The 18,899-nt window shown below is 39.2% G+C and overlaps 1 protein-coding gene across 10 annotated transcripts in view; it reads right to left on the reverse strand.

Annotated features, from left to right (window-relative positions):
- Positions 1–11,080: 11,080 nt before the first annotated feature.
- Positions 11,081–18,899, reverse strand: part of LOC100617493 (zinc finger protein 420-like) — a 31,026-nt gene continuing 23,207 nt past the window's right edge. For 8 of the 10 annotated variants that reach the window (XM_056825421.1, XM_056825420.1, XM_056825424.1 and 5 more), the window contains one exon: positions 11,081–17,740. In XM_056825421.1, coding sequence (XP_056681399.1) covers positions 14,282–17,740 — 3,459 coding nt within the window. In that variant the 3' untranslated portion in view covers positions 11,081–14,281. The remainder of the gene's footprint in view (positions 17,741–18,899) is intronic. The other 2 variants (XM_056825428.1, XM_056825429.1) reach the window with 2 other exon arrangements.

Below are 18,899 nucleotides of genomic sequence, written 5' to 3' on the forward strand. Positions count from 1 at the left end.
CGGGGTGATTGCGGTGGACTCGGAGAAGCTGGCTCCAAAGGAAGCTGAAGGTGGGGGCCTCTGAGACTGTTTCTCCATTTTGGTCACGTGAGTGATAGGGACTGATCTCTTTTCTTTGCCCCAGCTATCTAAGGGCTTGGGCCTTTTGGCCCAGCCTAAACAGAAGGGGTATTTAAGCCCTATTCCCTTCTCTCCCTTTTGCTCTCTCTCTATCTCTAATTCCTTTCTTGCTCCTATTGTAAACTCCAAAAAAGGCTGACGGCTGACTTGAGTTTTCATTTAGGAATTACATAGCTGAATTCCTTGGCGACCTTAAATTAATATATATCAGTCTTTTAAAGTGATTCCCTTGTCACATTGTGGCTGACCACACGGGAGCCTAAAGAATCCTCTGAAATAACTTTTGAAATTCCTTGCCTTTTTACTATACCGCCTCACCACTTAGTCCCTCTTTTTTTTTTTTAACAAAAAACTTGGCTTAAAGACACAGCTGCTAGAACACGTGAGTATAAAAAACTTTTTCTCTTTTCTCCTTAAGTTAAATAGGAATCAGCAGTTTTTTCTTTTTCTTCCCTTTAATCTTAAGGGACAGCTGGGTAGCTCAGCGGATTGAGAGCCAGCCCTAGAGGCAGAAGGTCCTGGGTTCAAATCGGACCTCAGACACTTCCCAGCTGTGTGACTCTGATAGACAGAAAACAGCTGTTTTAAATCTCAGCAACAGGACTCTAAACTCCTGGCTGGAAGAGCTGTTTCTAAATATCCTTTCCCTTAAGGAACAACTTCCTGGATTAAAAAAAAACCTGTGGAAAGTTTGTTGCTTTGCCCTGCTCCCCAGGTGTTTTGTGAAACTACAAAATATACATATAAAAATGAGTACTACATTCTTTGACAATTATATGGCAGCTGAAGAAGTAGGGGCATTGAGGAATGAAGGATACCTCCAAATTTCTATATTAATAGGTACTGTCATTTTTGTAATCCTCAATACTATATTTAGAGATGATAAAATAAGAAAAATTGAGGATAAAATGCAAGCCCAATTAGAAGATCTAAAAAGGTTCTTACAGGATCAATTGGCAAACAACCACTCTACCAGAAACAGACCTGTTTCTGAACCTCTGAATGAGGAAATTTCCTTCCCTGAAATAGAGATGGAAAACACCTTCCCTATAGCCCAGTTAACAGACTGCTTCTCTTGTGTAGTGCAAATCTTGTCTGAATTTAATCCCCAAAACCCTTCCCCTGCAATCCCAGCTTCTCATATTCCTTCTCCTACAGAAAACCAAATTCCAATGCAAGGGAGATCTTGTCCTCCTAGAGAAACCTGTCCTTGTCAAACTGACCCACAGGTACAAAATTCAACTAGAGGCCTGTTTCCTCTAAGAGAAGTACCTGAAATAGGACGGAATGGGGATGTGGTGACTTTAAGACATAGGATACCGTTTACTCCCCAAGAAATAAATGAATTTACACGAAATATCCCCACATATGAACAAGATCCTTTTCTAGTAACAAAAAAGATGGGAGACATATTTTTTCAGTATAATCCGTCTTACAAGGACGTTGAGAGCTTACTCCAGGCTTTTTTAAGTGAATGTGAAAAAAATAAAATAATTGCTCATGTCAACAAAACCCAGGGGCGTAATGCAGCACATTGGCCATCTCAGGATCCCGAATGGGACTATAACAATCCTGAGTATTATCTACAACTATACCGTTGTAGAGAGGCCATCCTAACGGCCATGAAGGAATGTGCAGACAGTAGAGATAAGTGGATGGAACTGGAAAAAATTAAGCAAAAGGACGAAGAAACACCCTCCAGATTTATGGACAGAATTATCGAGTTTGGGGACAGATACTTAGATTGGGACTTAACTAAAGAGAATAGTTTAAGACAACTTAGAAGAATCTTTGTAAACAATTCTTGCAAAGCAATTAAAAATTATTTTAAAACACAATGCCCAAGATGGTCAGATATGGACCTTGAAGAATTGCGAAATCAGCTATATATGTTTTAAAGGGAAACGAAGAAAAGGAGAAAGAAAATAATGATGACATGGAGGAAATGAAGAAAAAAATGAGATCTGTAATAGATAGGATAACTAAATTAGAAAGTGGGCATGATAATGAACCAACGACAATTGCCCCTCTCCAGAAATCCAATTATCAATCCATTACTTGCCACTTCTGTGGGAAGAAGGGCCACAATATAATGGATTGTAGAACCTTTCTTAAGATGTTTGGAAGGAATACACAGTTTAATAATAGTTTTAAAAATAATAACTATAGAAATGATGATAATGGTTATAGAAACCAGAATTCTAGAAATGATAATAATGACTATGGAAATAACTATAATGAATATAGAAATAAGAACTTTAGAAACCAGAATTATAGAAATAGGAATTGGGAAAATGACAATGCTCAAATTAAAGACAATTATAATGATAATGAACAACAACAATATATGAGAAATGGAGCTCGTCCAAAAAATACTCGAGGTACTAATGACCCTCAGAGAGGTGCCCTTCAGGGGGGTGCCCAAGGAATATCCCAAACACAATGATGGTGTCCGAGGGGGGGCTGGGGCACAGGAATCAGAGGATACAACCTTTGATTTCCCAGACCCTGATGTCCTACTACCCGTTGTCCCTATCCACTGCCCTCCCCATACTAATGAACCCCATGTTACCTTAAAGGTGGGTAACACCTATTATGATTGTCTATTAGACACCGGAGCTTCCTGGTCTGTATTAAAGAGAAAACCTGATTTACAATGTTATTCTATTGGCTCAGAGAATGTAATGGGAGTATCAGGAATAACCGAAAGAGTTAAAAGACTTCCTCCTAGAATGGTGTCTGTAGGACCCCTAGAGGTACAACACTCCTTCCTTTTGATGCCTGACTCCCCTTTAAATTTGCTGGGGAGGGACCTTCTATGCAAACTCAGAGCCACAATAACCTGCTCCCCAGATGGCTCATTATCATTAGAAGTACCAGAGGAATCTTTAATTTACTCCCTGTACTTCTCTTGGAAAACCAGGAGGCAAAAGAGCCTTCCATTTTTGAAATACCTAAAGATATACTGGAGTCTCTTTGGGCCACATCTTCTTCTGATGTAGGCTTACTTAAATCTGCTGTTCCTGTGCAGATAAAAACTAAATCTAGCCCACCTCCTTCTATCCCTCAGTATCCCCTCTCAAAGGAGGCAATTGAGGGTATTACACCAGTTATTAACTCATTAATAGAACAGGGAATAATAATCCCTTGCAAATCTGAATACAACATGCCCATCCTGCCAATTAAAAAACCAAAAAAAGGGCCCGATGGCAAGCACATCTATAGATTTGTACAGGATCTAAGGGCAGTGAATAATCACGTTATAAAGAGACACTCCGTAGTTTCTAACATACATACTATTATTTCATCTATTCCTAGCACAGCTACATACTTTACAGTAGTAGACTTGTGTTCAGCTTTCTTTTCCATACCAATACATGAAAACTCCAGACATATTTTTGCTTTCACCTGGAAGGGCTCACAATATACCTGGTGTCGGCTGCCACAGGGTTATGTCGAAAGTCCGAGCTTATTTGAGCAAATTTTGAGCCAAGACACAGACAATATAACATTTAAAAATAGCAAATTAATCAAATATGTAGATGATCTACTCTTGGCTTCAACAGATGCAAAAACATGTCAAGAAGATAGCAAACACCTTCTTTTGGAATTGCACAAAAGAGGACATAAAATCTCTAAGGATAAAGTTCAATGGTGTCTCCAAAAAGTAGAATATTTGGGATTCATCTTGACTGTGGGTGCTCGTTATATTTCTCCAAAACGAATTGAGAACATTCAAAAATTGAGTGCTCCTACCACTAAGAAACAGCTGAGAGCAATTTTAGGAGCAACAGGGTTTTGTAGACAATGGATTCCTTGCTATGGGGAAATCACTAAACCCCTTATAGCATTAACAAAGGATTCGGTTCCTGAACCCCTCAAATTAGAGCCTGAACACTTGTCAGCTCTATCAGATCTGAAAAAGGCTATCATGTCTGCCCCTGCTCTAGGCATCCCAGATTACAACAAGCCATTTACCTTATATGTGCATGAGCGAAGAGGAGTAGCCTCTGGTGTGTTAACTCAGACTTTGGGACCTTCTCAGCGCCCAATTGCTTATTATTCTGCCCAACTAGACCCAGTAGCAGCAGGAGCACCACCATGCCTTAGAGGAGTAGCTGCTACAGCCTTACTAGTAACAAAAACCGTTGATTTAGTATTGGGATGTCCATTAACAATAATGTGCCCACATGAGATTGAAGCATTATTGGTAAAACATAGAACACAGGCATTCTCGGATCAGAGAATTACAAGGTATGAAATAACCTTATTAAATAGTGAAAATATTACCTTGAAACGCTGTTCAACTCTTAACCCTGCCACCTTGCTTCCAGATTTACCTACTTCAGGAGAACCATTACATAACTGTGAAACATTAGTGTCCATGGCAGAAAAGCCTCGAGATAATCTCTTGGACACTCCCTTAGACAATGCAGATCTGATTTTATTTACCGATGGTTCCTCTTTTATGAGGGATGGCATACGTTATACTGGAGCTGCCGTAGTCTCAGAATTTGCCACTGAATGGTCAGCTTCACTACCTTCTAACATTAGCGCTCAAGGAGCAGAACTCATAGCTCTAAAACAAGCTTGTATAATTGACAAGGATAAAAAGGCAACAATTTATACAGATGCTAGATATGCTTTCGGCATTTGTCACTCAGTCGGGATGCTATGGCTCCAAAGAGGATTTTTAACCTCAGCTGGAAAATCCATAGCTAATGCAGAAATTATTAATGAAGTTCTTTCTGCTCTCAAACTGCCTAAAGCCCTAGCTGTAGTTCATTGTTCTGCCCATACAGGTGGCTCTGACCCTGTCTCTAGAGGAAATGACCGAGCAGATGCCGCTGCAAAACTAGCAGCCATAGAAGGACCTGGATTAATTTTAACATTAACAACCACTGATAATTTAAATTTATCACTCTCCTATAATGAAAAGGAAGTGGAAAAATGGAAACAAAAATTTAAAGCAAAACAAATTAATGGAATATGGGTGTCATCTGAAGGAAAACCCCTGCTCCCTAGAAGTTTCTATAACCAAATTTGCCAATCTATTCATAAAAATGGTCATTTTGGCACCCAGGGCATCGTGGACTCTGTCAAGAGAGTATGGATAGCCCCTGGTATAACTACTGTAGCCTCTAAAGTATGTTCAGCCTGCCCTATTTGCCAGGCATATAACCAACATGCATATCGTGGAAAAGCCTCTGGGGGACGTCCTCTGGCTTACACACCTTTTGAACATCTACAGATAGATTTCATAACAATGCCAAAGGCTGGACGTTATAAATTTTGTCTAGTAATTGTAGATCAACTAACCAGATGGCCGGAAGCATTTCCTACGACCCGAGCCACAGCAGATTTTGTTGCAAAGATACTTTTAAAAGAAATTATTCCTCGTTTTGGCCTACCAGCACGTATTGACTGCGATAGAGGGAGTCATTTTACCGATTCTGTTCTAAACCAGATATATTCTTGCTTGGGGATAACTCCAAAATTCCATGTTCCATATCACCCCCAGAGCTCAGGCCAAGTGGAGAGGATGAATAAAGAACTTAAGACAATGATTGGCAAATTATGCACTGAGACCCATTTAAAATGGCCTGAAATTCTCCCTCTGGCCCTATTTTATCTTACAAGCAGGCCTAGAGGAGACTTACATATTTCACCATTTGAGATGCTTTTTGGACATCCGCCTATACAGGCTAAGCCTTTCTCCCCGGCTTATACATCGCTATTAGGGGGAGATATTACTATTGCTTCCTATATACAGGAGTTACAGCACAAACTACGTGAACTTCATGAATCCGGAGCTGCAGTACAAGCTGGACCATTAGACTTTTCTCTGCATGACCTGAACCCAGGAGATAAAGTTTATATCAAGAATTTCAAGCGAACTGGAGCAACTCAACCTTCATGGGAAGGACCATTCCAAATATTATTAACTACTCCAACATCTATAAAGATTGGAGAAAAGGACTCTTGGATTCACTGCTCACATGTGAAGAAAGCATCTTCTGCTGAGACTGGTTGACTCTATCCTATCATATGAATTGTGACTCTATCTTATCATAAGAATTGGAGATAATAATCCATAGACAAATGGATGCTGATTTTTTTTCAAGAATATATTGAATTACTGATTTTTTATTATTTTTTCTTATTTCTTTTCTTTTATTTTTTATCAGAATATTTGATTTTTTTCTCATTTTTTGTACTGAAGGTACACATAATTAATATTAATATTTTTCCCTGCAGTAATACAAGTTAATATATATACTCTTGCTATAATATCAATATATGCCTAAAAGCTTTAAACTATGGGAACCTGCCATTTATTGATAAAATATTATAGGACTGTGATTAATGTTTGTGTCTGATTCCAGGAAAAGGGATAAAAACAAGGAGCACAGACTAAACCTGAATAGTGCCAATAGAGCACACAAGAAATATTAAGTGAAACTCGAGGTTGCGACGCTTAACTTATGTTTAAGTCGTAGGACTTCCTTGTATCTACACTCTTTTCGAAGTACTCAAACAAGTACAAAGCTTGACTATCATGCTGGCTCCCTATATCCCTAAGGAAAAAATCAGACAAGGGAATGACATTTCCCCATCAAAATAGAATTCTAATTCTTTTCTTCTTATATTATGGCAACTTCCTGTAGTCTTGGCTACAAATGGCTAAGTGAAATATTACTGCATTCTGTCCTACATACTTGTGGGATAGAAATTACTTTAAACTGGACCTATACAAGGTCTATTTTGAATTTTTCTTATGTTTTTTTCTTATTTTTCTATTCTTTTGATAATTGGCACATACACCCCCATAACTGAACATTGCATTCTGAGCTAAACTTGATATTTTTTTTTAAATACTTACTTCAGGGGGGATTGTATTTTCTAAGAATTTTTGAATTTTTTTTTTGTTTGAGATTGTATTTTTATAAAAATCCAAGAATTTTGTTTAAGATTTTACTTTTATAAAAAATTCAAAGATTTTGATTTTGTTCGAGAAAAGATCTTCAAGAAAGAAGCTTGAAACTTTTATATCCAGAGAATGAACTGTTGCAGAAAGATGCCGAAAACCTACACTTCATCAAGAAGATCAAGAATGAACTTTGGATGTGATTGATTGGACTGATCTTTTGATTGAACATTTATTGTAACTGTACACATTTATGCCAAAAGGGACTGCCCCTAATTTGGCTTTCTGTCAATGCGCCTAGCAAACACTGATTTTGCTTTCTTTTCTTTTCTATTTCCTCTTTCAATATTCTAATTTCTCTTAGAAAATTGAATATTGTGTATATCTTTAGTTAGAAGTGAATTTAGAACTACAAAATGATTATGTTAAATGATCAATGGGGAGACTAGTCTCCCAATGATCATCAGGGGGGATTGTAAACCTCAAAATTCCTTAGACTTATAAATGTTGGAAATTTCACCATTGGGATATTTCATACTTGGAAAATTTCTTACTGATAGTGTATTAGAATGTGAACCCCATTGGCATGGGAGGTTCCTTCTCTTCCCTTCTTCAGATTACTTTAGGACAGAAACCTTTTGCTGAACAATGGAAAGGACTTTGACCTATGCTTAAGCATAGAACAGGAATTTCTTTGAATCATGATTGATTTTAGAATTGATACAATGGAGATACTTGGAATCAATCTCCACCCTATTCAGTCCTAACAGGATTGAGTAAGGGCTGCAGCCTAGATCAAAGATTTAATCATTTGAAAATATGACCTTCAACAGACATGTGCAAAAGCCAGAAACCTCTGGGCGGTCCTGGGTTAAGCTAGAGCCTCCATTGGCACAGGGAAATTGATGAACAGTGATTGGTAGATGGGAGAACTGAGAGGAGGGACTTGGATGGTTTCCGGAAAGATAGGAGGGTCTGGAGACTTGAGGGGGGTTGAGGAGTTTGGTCGGGGTGATTGCGGTGGACTCGGAGAAGCTTGCGCTGAAGGAAGCTGAAGGTGGGGGCCTCTGAGACTGTTTCTCCATTTTGGTCACGTGAGTGATAGGGACTGATCTCTTTTCTTTGCCCCAGCTATCTAAGGGCTTGGGCCTTTTGGCCCAGCCTAAACAGAAGGGGTATTTAAGCCCTATTCCCTTCTCTCCCTTTTGCTCTCTCTCTATCTCTAATTCCTTTCTTGCTCCTATTGTAATTAAACTCCAAAAAAGGCTGACGGCTGACTTGAGTTTTTCATTTAGGAATTACATAGCTGAATTCCTTGGCGACCTTAAATTAATATATATCAGTCTTTTAAAGTGATTCCCTTGTCACAGCACTATCCTCATTTGTAAAACAAAAAAAATAAATTAGAAAGGGAAGTTAGGTGGTGCAGTGGGTAGAGTGTTGGGTCTGGAGTTAGGAAGGCTCATCTTCCTGAGTTCAAAGCTGACCTCAGACATTTCCTAGCTGTGTGACTCTGGGCAAGTCGCTTCACCTTATTTGCCTCAGTTGTCTCATCTGTCAAATGAGCTGGAGAAGAAAATGGCAAACCACTCCAGCATCTTTGCCAAGAAAACCCCATAAGGAGTCACGAAGTGTTGGATATAACTGAAATGACTGAATAACAACAAATGATTTCCAAGATCCCCCCGGGCTCTCAATTCTTGAAATTCTTGAAAAAGAGAAAGAGTTGATGGCTCCAGTACAACCTCATTCCTCACTGGTTTCTGGCAGAAACAGCTATGATGGGGCTCTTGCTCTCTCTCCTGGCTCCCTAGAGTAGAAGAGCTATGCTTTCTTCATGTTTCAAGGCTCCCTAAAGTTACATGTAGAGACAGGAGCAAAAATGCAGCATTGAGTGTGAGGCTCGACCTTTCATAGGCCAGAGTGGAGCAAGAAATAGTCATGTAGAAAGCAGTGGTCTGACCATGTCACTCCCATCATGCACCAGATTCTTTGTGACCTTCCAGTTCTTTCTCTTCTAGTGTTCTGTCTCCTCTCTCTGTGCCTGCCTCTCATTTCAGGTGGGAGCATCCATTTTCTTTACCCTGTCGGAACCTCTCATTCCCCAAAAGGCTCAGGCCAAGCTCCCCCTCCTACAAGAGGCCTATCCAACCTCCCCAGCTTCTAATTCCCTCCACTCTTTTGTATTCTGAATAGATTCTGTACTGACTTATTTCCTCCATGAAACGCACTATTTCCTCTCTGCCTTTACAGGTTCAGAGCCAGCACATTTAGGGCATTCATAAATGCTCTGTGGATCGAATCACTATGTTTCAGCTAACACCAGGGCTAATTTCTGTACTTGCTCAGGGACAGTCTCTGCCCACAAAACCAGAGTTGGAAGGATCCAATCCATACTGCTCCCAAACCCTAACGAGAGGCCCTTTACAACAGACTTGATAAACCATCATTAAGGTTGTGAGGGAAGCCCTACTAGAGCACATGATGTCCAGACATATCCCCTTTCACTGCCAGGTAACTCTGAAGATCAGGAAGTCTGTCCCTGAGTTGCGGGGAGTAAAAAGGTGCACCCCCGGGGTTCAGGAAGGATACCTTTCTACAGTAATGCAAGACTCCAAAACTTAGCTTAAAAATAAAAAGAGAGATTTATTAATTTAGTAATTTTGAGAAGGGCCTGGAGGAATGGGTGAAACAGCAAGATAGAAAGCTGCTCCCAGAACCCATCAATTCTGGGGATTTTATACTCTTACATTAAATGCTGTGTCATAGCGTGGACATGATTGTAGAGTGGTAGCCACTCAAGCATTCCGTGGGACTGGGGTCTGCCGGGAGAGATAGGGAATACCCCTCATGAAAGTTTCCTTAGTTTTAGGAGATAGGTAGATGTCTGAGATACAGCCTGATAGAATCGAGGTGTAGCCTGGAGGTGCATCTCTTTGTCCATCTTAAATCTAAAGGAGGATCAAAGGAGGACAGTCATCTCAGTGTCCTATAGGGGTCATTGGATATTCTAGGCTAGGAATCAGGAGGATGTAAGGGAGCAAAGGATTTCCCTGATAATAGTTTGCCTGAGCTTCTGGGGGTACAATGCCCATGTCATCTGCATCAAGCCAAAATCGATAGTTTATAATCCTCCTTGGAAGACAGCTTTCCTGCCATATCCTTTCACCATTTATCTCCCAGTGAATGGCTTTGGTCTTCTTTGTCTCTAATATCGGACTTTAAAATCAGAAATATTTCATAGAGATTTTTCCCTATTTAACACTTCCCCTTCTGGACCTAGCTGCACTGCTTTTGTTTGTGCTGCTTCTTGTTTGGTCATTTGGTCATACTCTTCATGATTGCATGAACTATCTTCCCATGGGGTTTGCTGGTCAAAGATATTGCTGTGGTGGTTTGCTATTCTCCTTCTCCAGTGGATCACTTTTTGTCAGAGCTCTCTACAATGACCTGTCCCTCTTGGATAACACTGAATGAGTTTCATTATTTGTGCAAGCCTTTTTAATTTTGTATAGTCAGAATTGTCTCTCTCCTCTTTCATAAAAGAGGATTTTTTTGATTGATTAAGAATTACAGGGGTAGCAAAGAAACACAGCCAAGGGCCAGCTCTGGAGTTGGGAGGTCCTGGGTTCAAATCTAGCCTCTTAGGCAAGTCACTTACACCCCCACCCCCACCCCCCATTGCTAAGCTTGATGCTTTTGTGTTTTAGAATGGATACTAAGACAAAAGGTAAGGTTAAAATTTTTTTAAACTATTATGCTACATTAACTGTTAAAAGGTATTTCTCTTCTATTTCTTTATGATACGACATTTAGCTAATATCCATTTAGAAGGCATTGTAGTATGTGGCCCAAGTATTACTCCAGCTCTATCTTCTGCTAAAGGATTTCCAGTTTTCCCAAAAGTTGTTACCAAAGAAGAAGTTCTTCCATAAGCAGTTTATGGTCCTGGGTTTATTGTACACTTGGCTAGTGAATCAGTGCTGTTTGTCTAGGTCTCTAAGATTCCTTCATTAAAACAAAAAGAATAGATCCTGTTAAATACCCATTTTATTTCTATACTTGGCAGCAAATGCCTCTCCAAATGAGTGACTATTTTTAGTCAATCAGTGTCCATGCTACAGGGAGGGGAAAGCAAGACCCCATGGCCAAGACACGTATCCACATCAGATTTTGAAGAGTACATTCCATCCAGTCAGTTGAAGATTCAGGAAGAGAGTCCTAGTAGACTGAGATGCTGCAAAGCTCTAGATCGATGACAAATGAGTTCACAGGAGTGGGGCTCCAAAGATGGCTTCTCAACTTTCACCTTTTTTACAGGAAAGGGCACAGCTGCACTTCACACTACTCCTTGGAGTGCTATGGTAACCCTTGTTAGAAAAGCAAAGTATGCTTCCTTCACTCCCCAAACTATAGTTTAGGGTCCTTGAGAGTATATAATATATTATAGGGGATAAAGGGGAAAGGAATGGAACATTCATTTCCCCTGTCCCTAGGAAAGTTATGTTAACAAGGAACGCTGACATCGCATTTGTAAACTCTGGTGTGGGGCATCGTTTTGGACCCAAGTAGATAAATCTATCAAACCATAACTCCAGAACCAGCAGGAGACCTCATCTACCTTAGGGGCATAAGGGGGGGAAAGAAGCAAATTTATCCAGGCTTGCACAGTTGAGTATGGGTACCATGGTTCAAGGGAATTCTTGAAGTCTCGGAATGACGTGGCCATTGCCAGGAGATAGCATTAGGATATGAGGCTGTCCAATGAGAGAGCAATGGCCCTTGGCTCACGGTCTGCCCTTAGAGGTTTACCTTGGGATTCTATATAGGAATGCTTATTAGATGGTGGGAGAGGGGAGCTTTATCTAGCAGAAAAACAATCTTCACAAGAGCCTATGACTAGAGGAGGAGCCTTACTCATTAATCTAGCAATGTCCAGATGTGGTTCTCCTGATTTTGCTCTAACAAGCAAAATCAATGCATTTACGTAAAGGAAGAATCAATGCAATGTCACAAGACTAAAGATGAAACACATCACTCACTTCCTGCTGGAAAGGTGCCAAACTTAGAATGCAGATGGGCATACATTTGGTCACGTGGTCAGTCTGGGAATGCGTTGTGCTGTGCTGTGCATGCTTATAATCAGTCTTTTTGGTTTATGGAGGAACAGTTTGAGGAAGAGATTATAAAATCATGTCTAATAAGTAATGAATGAGCAAATGAAGCAAACAGAAAGACCAATGGAAGGTATTTACAATCATAAAACCCTAAATAACAAATAGATCATTATGCATATTGAAAATAAAGTCATGGTACCCATAGTACACCATGGTTTGACTTGGGGGTCATAGCTTAACTGGCCCCACTAATAGCTACGAATGTTAACTGGTTCTGATTCTGTCTTCTCTCATCTGTTCCACTGATATGCTTTTTAAATCAGTACCAAATACTTTTGATGACTTAGACTACTCTGGTATATAGTTTGGGTCTAGAAGGACTATGTCTCCTTCATTCCTACATTTGATCCCCCATTAATTCCTCTATTCTTCTAGACCTTTTGTCCCTCCAAATTAATGTTACTATTGTGCATAGGGCCCAAAAGTCGTTCCTTGGGATTTCCATTGGCAAAGCACCAACTGTGTAAACTAAAGTCATATTATTTTTGTCACAGTGGTGTAGCCCAACCATTAACTCTTTTCCATCTGTAAAAAGAAAGTCCCTTATAGGAGATAGGGAGGAAATATGATGGGAAATGAACATGATGTACAAAAGTTATCAATGATATTTTTGGAAGGAAGGGAAAGAGTGACTTATAACTAAGAAAATATGTAATATTTTAGGAGTTTTACATGGAATATTTTTAGTAGCGTCATTCAAATAATTCACAACTCCACAAGCAGCATAAAAGCATGCCTCTTTTTGACATAACCACGCCAACATCAGATCTTTTCACCATTAAAAATATTTGAGAAATCTATGAGTGTTGAAAAGAATCTCAGACATTTTAGAATCATAGCGATTTTTCATGTTTTTTTCATATGGTGAGGATAATTTGTATTTCTCTATCTTAAATCTGCCTATTCACTAGAACTTGCCTATTGAATCACTGTTCCTATTGTTATAAATTGGCATCGATGCTGGACACCAGACTTTTATGAGAAGCAGATGGAGTGGGGTAAAGCTTTGTGGAGAAATGAGCATGATGGGGGGAAAAAGGCATCAATAAAACTTATTATGAAACATAAATAAATTAATGAAAGAAGAAAGTATTTAATGCACAAATATATTTCCCATTTTGCTCTGATGGTTTTTGTGACTATGTTAAAAAACAATATACAAGGGGGCAGTTGGGTAGCTCAGTGAATTGAGAGCCAGGCCTAGAGACGGGAGGTCCTGAGTTTAAATCTGGCCTCAGACACTTCCCAGCTGTGTGACCTTGGGCAAGTCACTTAACCTCCATTTGCCTAGCCCTTACCACTCTTCTGCCTTGGAACCAATACACAGTATCGATTCCAAGATGGAAGGTGAGGGTTTAAAAAAACAACAATATATAAACCTTTCAGACTGAGGTTTCTTATGCATCTGAATGCCTATAACTTATGCCTGGGAGTTAAAAATAAAAGACGTTTTTTCAGATAATTGTTGGAGATGTGCTAACCAGTACGACTCCACTGCCATCTGGTGGTAACCAGTAGAAACTGCTTAGAGTTCAGGAGAAACAAAGAAAATCATTATTTGCCTCTCTCAAAACACCACAAAGTAGTGTGGCTTGTGACCAAGTCAGTGATCTTGGCACTCCAGCATCAAACAAATGGCAGCCAGCTGTTAGGAGGCTCCCACCATTAGCACATTGCTGCAACTCATCTCCAGCACCAAGTCTATGCTATTAAATAAGAAGGAACTATATGCCATGAAAATCATCCCATGGTTACTGTATTCATGACTTTTTCTTCTGTGGGAATTGTCTGAGCCTTCTAAAGTGTTCATTAGTACCAAAGACCTCCCTGCATTTTATTGCCCTAGGGGATTTCTCACCACACACTCTCAGACAGTCAGTAAAGCATCCAGTTTGGCTGAAGACTTTTCTGCATTTGCTGTTTTTCAAATTTGTCAATAGGAGGTCTCTGATAACAAGTCAAGCATGAACTCTGTTTCAAAGGTTTCAAGCCTCCCCTCCAGCATAAATTCTCCTTTACTAACTCTGCATGGCAAAGCTTTCCCACATTTATCATATTACTTGGGGTTCTCTCCTGTATGAATGGTTTTGTGTTTGCTAAGTAAGGACCTTCGGGTGAAATTTTTGCCACATTCATTGCACTCAAAGGGTTTTTCTCCAGTATGAGTTCTCTGATGTGAAACCAGTGATGACCTCTGGCAGAAGTTTCTTCCACATTCATTACACTCAAAGGGTTTTTCTCCCGTGTGGATCCTTTGATGTAAAATAAGTGATGACTTCCGGCTGAAGTTTTTCCCACATTCATTACACTCAAAGGGTTTTTCTCCAGTATGAATTCTCTGATGTTTAGTAAGGGATGAGCTCAGGCTAAATTTTTTACCACATTCATTACACTCATATGGTTTTTCTCCAGTATGAATTCTCTGGTGTACAGTAAGGTGAGATTTGTTGTGGAAAGCTTTCCCACATTCATTACACTCATATGGTTTCTCTCCAGTGTGAATTCTCAGATGGAAAATGAATGATTTTCTATGGCTGAAACTTTTCCCACATTCATTACACTTATATGGTTTTTCTCCAGTATGAATTCTCTGATGTACAGTAAGCTGAGATTTGTTGTAGAAAGCTTTTCCACATTCATTACATTCAAAGGGTCTCTCTCCAGTATGAATTCTCTGATGTGCAACAAACTGAGATTTGTGATGGAAGGCTTTCTCACATTCATTACACTCAAAGGGTTTTTCTCCAGTATGAATTCTCTGATGTTTAGTAAGGGATGAGCTCAGGCTAAATTTTTTACCACATTCATTACACTCATATGGTTTTTCTCCAGTATGAATTCCCTGGTGTACAGTAAGGTGAGATTTGTTGTGGAAAGCTTTCCCACATTCATTACACTCATATGGTTTCTCTCCAGTGTGAATTCTCAGATGGAAAATGAATGATTTTCTATGGCTGAAACTTTTCCCACATTCATTACACTTATATGGTTTTTCTCCAGTATGAATTCTCTGATGTACAGTAAGCTGAGATTTGTTGTAGAAAGCTTTTCCACATTCATTACATTCAAAGGGTCTCTCTCCAGTATGAATTCTCTGATGTGCAACAAGCTGAGATTTGTGATGGAAGGCTTTCTCACATTCATTACACTTAAAGGGTTTCTCTCCAGTATGTGTTCTCAGATGTACATTAAGCTGAGATTTATTGTAGAATGCTTTCCCACATTCATGACACCCAAAGGGTTTCTCTCCAGTATGAATTCTTTGATGAACAACAAGCTGAGATCTCTTATGGAAGGATTTTCCACATTCATTACACTCTAAGGATATGTCCCCAGTATGAATTCTCTGATGTACAGTAAGCTGAGATTTATTGTGGAAGGCTTTTTCACATTTATTACACTCAAAGGGTTTTTCTCCCATATGAGTTCTCCGATGAAAAAGAAAGGACTTCTTATAATTGAAGTTTTTCCCACATTCAGTACACTCAAAAGGCCTCTCTCCAGAATGAATTCTATGATGGAATGTAAGGGATTTCCTTTGGCTGAAGTTTTTCCCACATTCAGCACACTCATACGGTTTTTCACCAGTATGAATCCTCTGATGTTCAGTAAGGTGGTCCTTGCGAGTGAAGGCCTTTCCACAGTTATCACATTCAAAGGGTTTCTCACCAGTGTGAATTCTCTTGTGTTTATTAAGTTGACTCTTTGATATGAAAGTTTTCTTACATTCAATACAGACAAAAGGTTTCTGTCCAGTATGAGTGCTCTGGTGTACAGAAAGCTGATATTTGTTGTGGAAGGTTTTGCCACATTCCTTACACTCAAAGGGTTTCTCTCCTGTATGAATTCTCTGATGTTCAATAAGGTGAAATTTGTCTCGGAAGGCTTTTTCGCATTCATTACATTCAAAAGGCTTCTTCCCAGTGTGAATTCTCTGATGTGAATTAAGTGATGATCTCAGGGTGAAGTTTTTCCCACATTCCTTACACTCAAAGGGTTTCTCTCCAGTATGAATTCTCTGATGTACAGTAAGATGAGATTTGTCCCGAAAGGCTTTCCCACATTCATTACACTCAAAGGGCTTCTCTCCTGAGTGAATTCTCTGGTGTGAACTAAGTGAGGAACTTTGGCTAAAAGTTTTCCCACATTCCTTATATTCAAAAGGTTTTTCTCCAGTATGAATTCTCTGGTGTACAGTAAGGTGGGACTTGTCACAGAAGGCTTTCCTACATTCATTACATTCAAAGAGTTTCTTTGTAATATGATTTCTCTGATGTGAAATGAGCGATGATCTCTGGCTAAAGTTCTTCCCACATTCTACACACTCAAAAGGCTTTTCTCCAGTATGAATTCTCTGATGTACAGTAAAGTGAGATTTGTCATGGAAAATTTTCCTGCATACATTACATTCAAAGGATTTCTTTCCATTTGCAATATTCTTGTGTTTATTAAATTGACTCTTCCACATGAAGGATTTACCACATTCATTACACTCATATGGTTTTTCTCCAGTGTGAATTCTCTGGTGTGAAATGAGTGATGACCTCTGGCTGAAGTTTTTTCTACATTCATCACATTCAAAAGGTTGCTCTCCAGTATGAATTCTCTGATGTAGAGTAAGGCATGATTTCTCACGGAAGGTTTTCCTGCATTCTCTACATTCAAAGGGTTTCTCTCCAGTATGAATTCTCTGATGTGCAGTAAGCTTACACCGCCATCTAAAAGCTTTGTCACATTCATTACATTCAAATCGTTTTTCTTCCATAGGAATTCTCTGATGTTCAGTAAGGATTCCTTTCAGACTGAAAGTTTTTATACAGTTATCAGATTCAAAGGGTTTCTCTACAATGTGAATCCTCTTGTGTTTATTAAGTTGGGTCTTCCACATGAAGGCTTTTCCACATTCATTACATTCAAAGGGTTTTTCTCTGGTATGAATTCTCTGAGGGAGAGTAAGGCAAGACTTATAATGAAAGGCTTTCCTGCATTCGTTACATTCAAAGAGTTTCTTCCCAGTGTGAATTTTCTGATGTAAAATAAGTGATGACTTCAGGCTGAAATTTTTCCCACATTCACTACACTCAAAGGGTTTCTCTCCAGTATGAATTCTCTGATGTAGTAGCAGGTAAGATTTGTCACGGAAAGCTCTTCCACACTCTTTACATTCAAAGGGTTTCTCTCCAGTATGGATTCTCTGATGTGTATTAAGTTTGCACCTCCATCTAAAGGCTTTTCCACATTCGTTACAATAAAAAGGTTCCTTTGCAGAGGGAACTCTTGGATGTAGAGTAAAAATTTTCCTGCTTTCATTAGAAATATGGAGTTTCTTTTGAGAATACATTCTCTTATAATCATTAGGGCTTCCCAAGGGGCAAAAAGCTTTCCCACATTCTTTAATTTTACAGGGTTTCTCCCCTGAAAGAACTCTCTCATGACACATAAAAAGTGCATTCTGGCTAAAGGCTTTCCCACATTCATTCCATTTATTGGGTTTGTCTCTAGAAGGAGTTCCTTGCTGCAAGAGAAGGCAAGAATTATTATTAAAAAGATGTTCTCACATTTATCACATTCAAAAGTTATATCTCTGGTATGAATTTTCTGGTAGGCAGAAGTAAAAAACTTTGGCTTAAAGTTTGCCAAGATTCATTAAAAGGGTTTCTTTCCAATGGGAGCTCTCTGATTTAATCTTATCCATTGACTAAAGGCTTTTCTATATTCAATAGTATATTTGGTGATTCTTTCTAATATATATATATTATATATATATATTATATATATATAATATATATATAATAATATATAATCTGATAATAATAGCTAGCATATATGTTGCCCTTAAAGACTGACAAAGTTCCTTACAAGCATCTCATTTTATCCTCATAACAACTTTGGGAGGTAACTATAATATTCCCATTTTACAGATGAGGAGACCAAGGTAGAGGTGAAATGACTCGCCCAAGATCACATAGCTTGTAAGTGTATAAAGCTGAACTTGGACAAGTCTTTCTAGCACTCTAGGGTCTAGAGCTCCATCTACTATTCCACCTTCCTGCTGTTAAGCAAGGAATGTTCTTTAATGGAGGGCTTTCTCTTATCCCTTCTTGTCAAAAACTTATTCTCTAGTGATGCAGAGCGAGAGGAGCAGAACCAGGAGAACATTGTACACAGAAACTAATACACTGTGGTATAATCGAACGTAATGGACTTCTCCATTAGTGGCGGTGTAATGTCCCTGAACAATCTGCAGGGATCTAGGAGGAAAAACACTATCCATAAGCAGAGGACAAACTGAGGGAGTAGAAACACCGATGAAAAGCAACTGCCTGACTACAGTGGCTGAGGGGACATGACAGAGGAGAGACTCTAAATGAACACTCTAATGCAAATACTAACAACATGGCAATGGGTTCGAATCAAGAACACATGTGATACCCAGTGGAATCACGCGTCGGCTACAGGGGGGTGGGAGGGAGGAAAAGAAAATGATCTTTGTCTTAATGAATAATGCATGGAAATGATCAAATAAAATACTATTAAAAAAAAAAACATTCTCTAGTAGATGAGTGATGCCTCCTCAAATACATTATATTTATGAGGACTTAACTCTTCCCCCTCCTCCCAATTTCTCATGAATGGATTATAATCAGACCAAAGTATCTTCCTTCCGGGGCCCT

Source organism: Monodelphis domestica, chromosome 4 (genome assembly GCF_027887165.1).
Source record: "Monodelphis domestica isolate mMonDom1 chromosome 4, mMonDom1.pri, whole genome shotgun sequence".
Lineage (NCBI taxonomy): Eukaryota > Metazoa > Chordata > Mammalia > Didelphimorphia > Didelphidae > Monodelphis > Monodelphis domestica.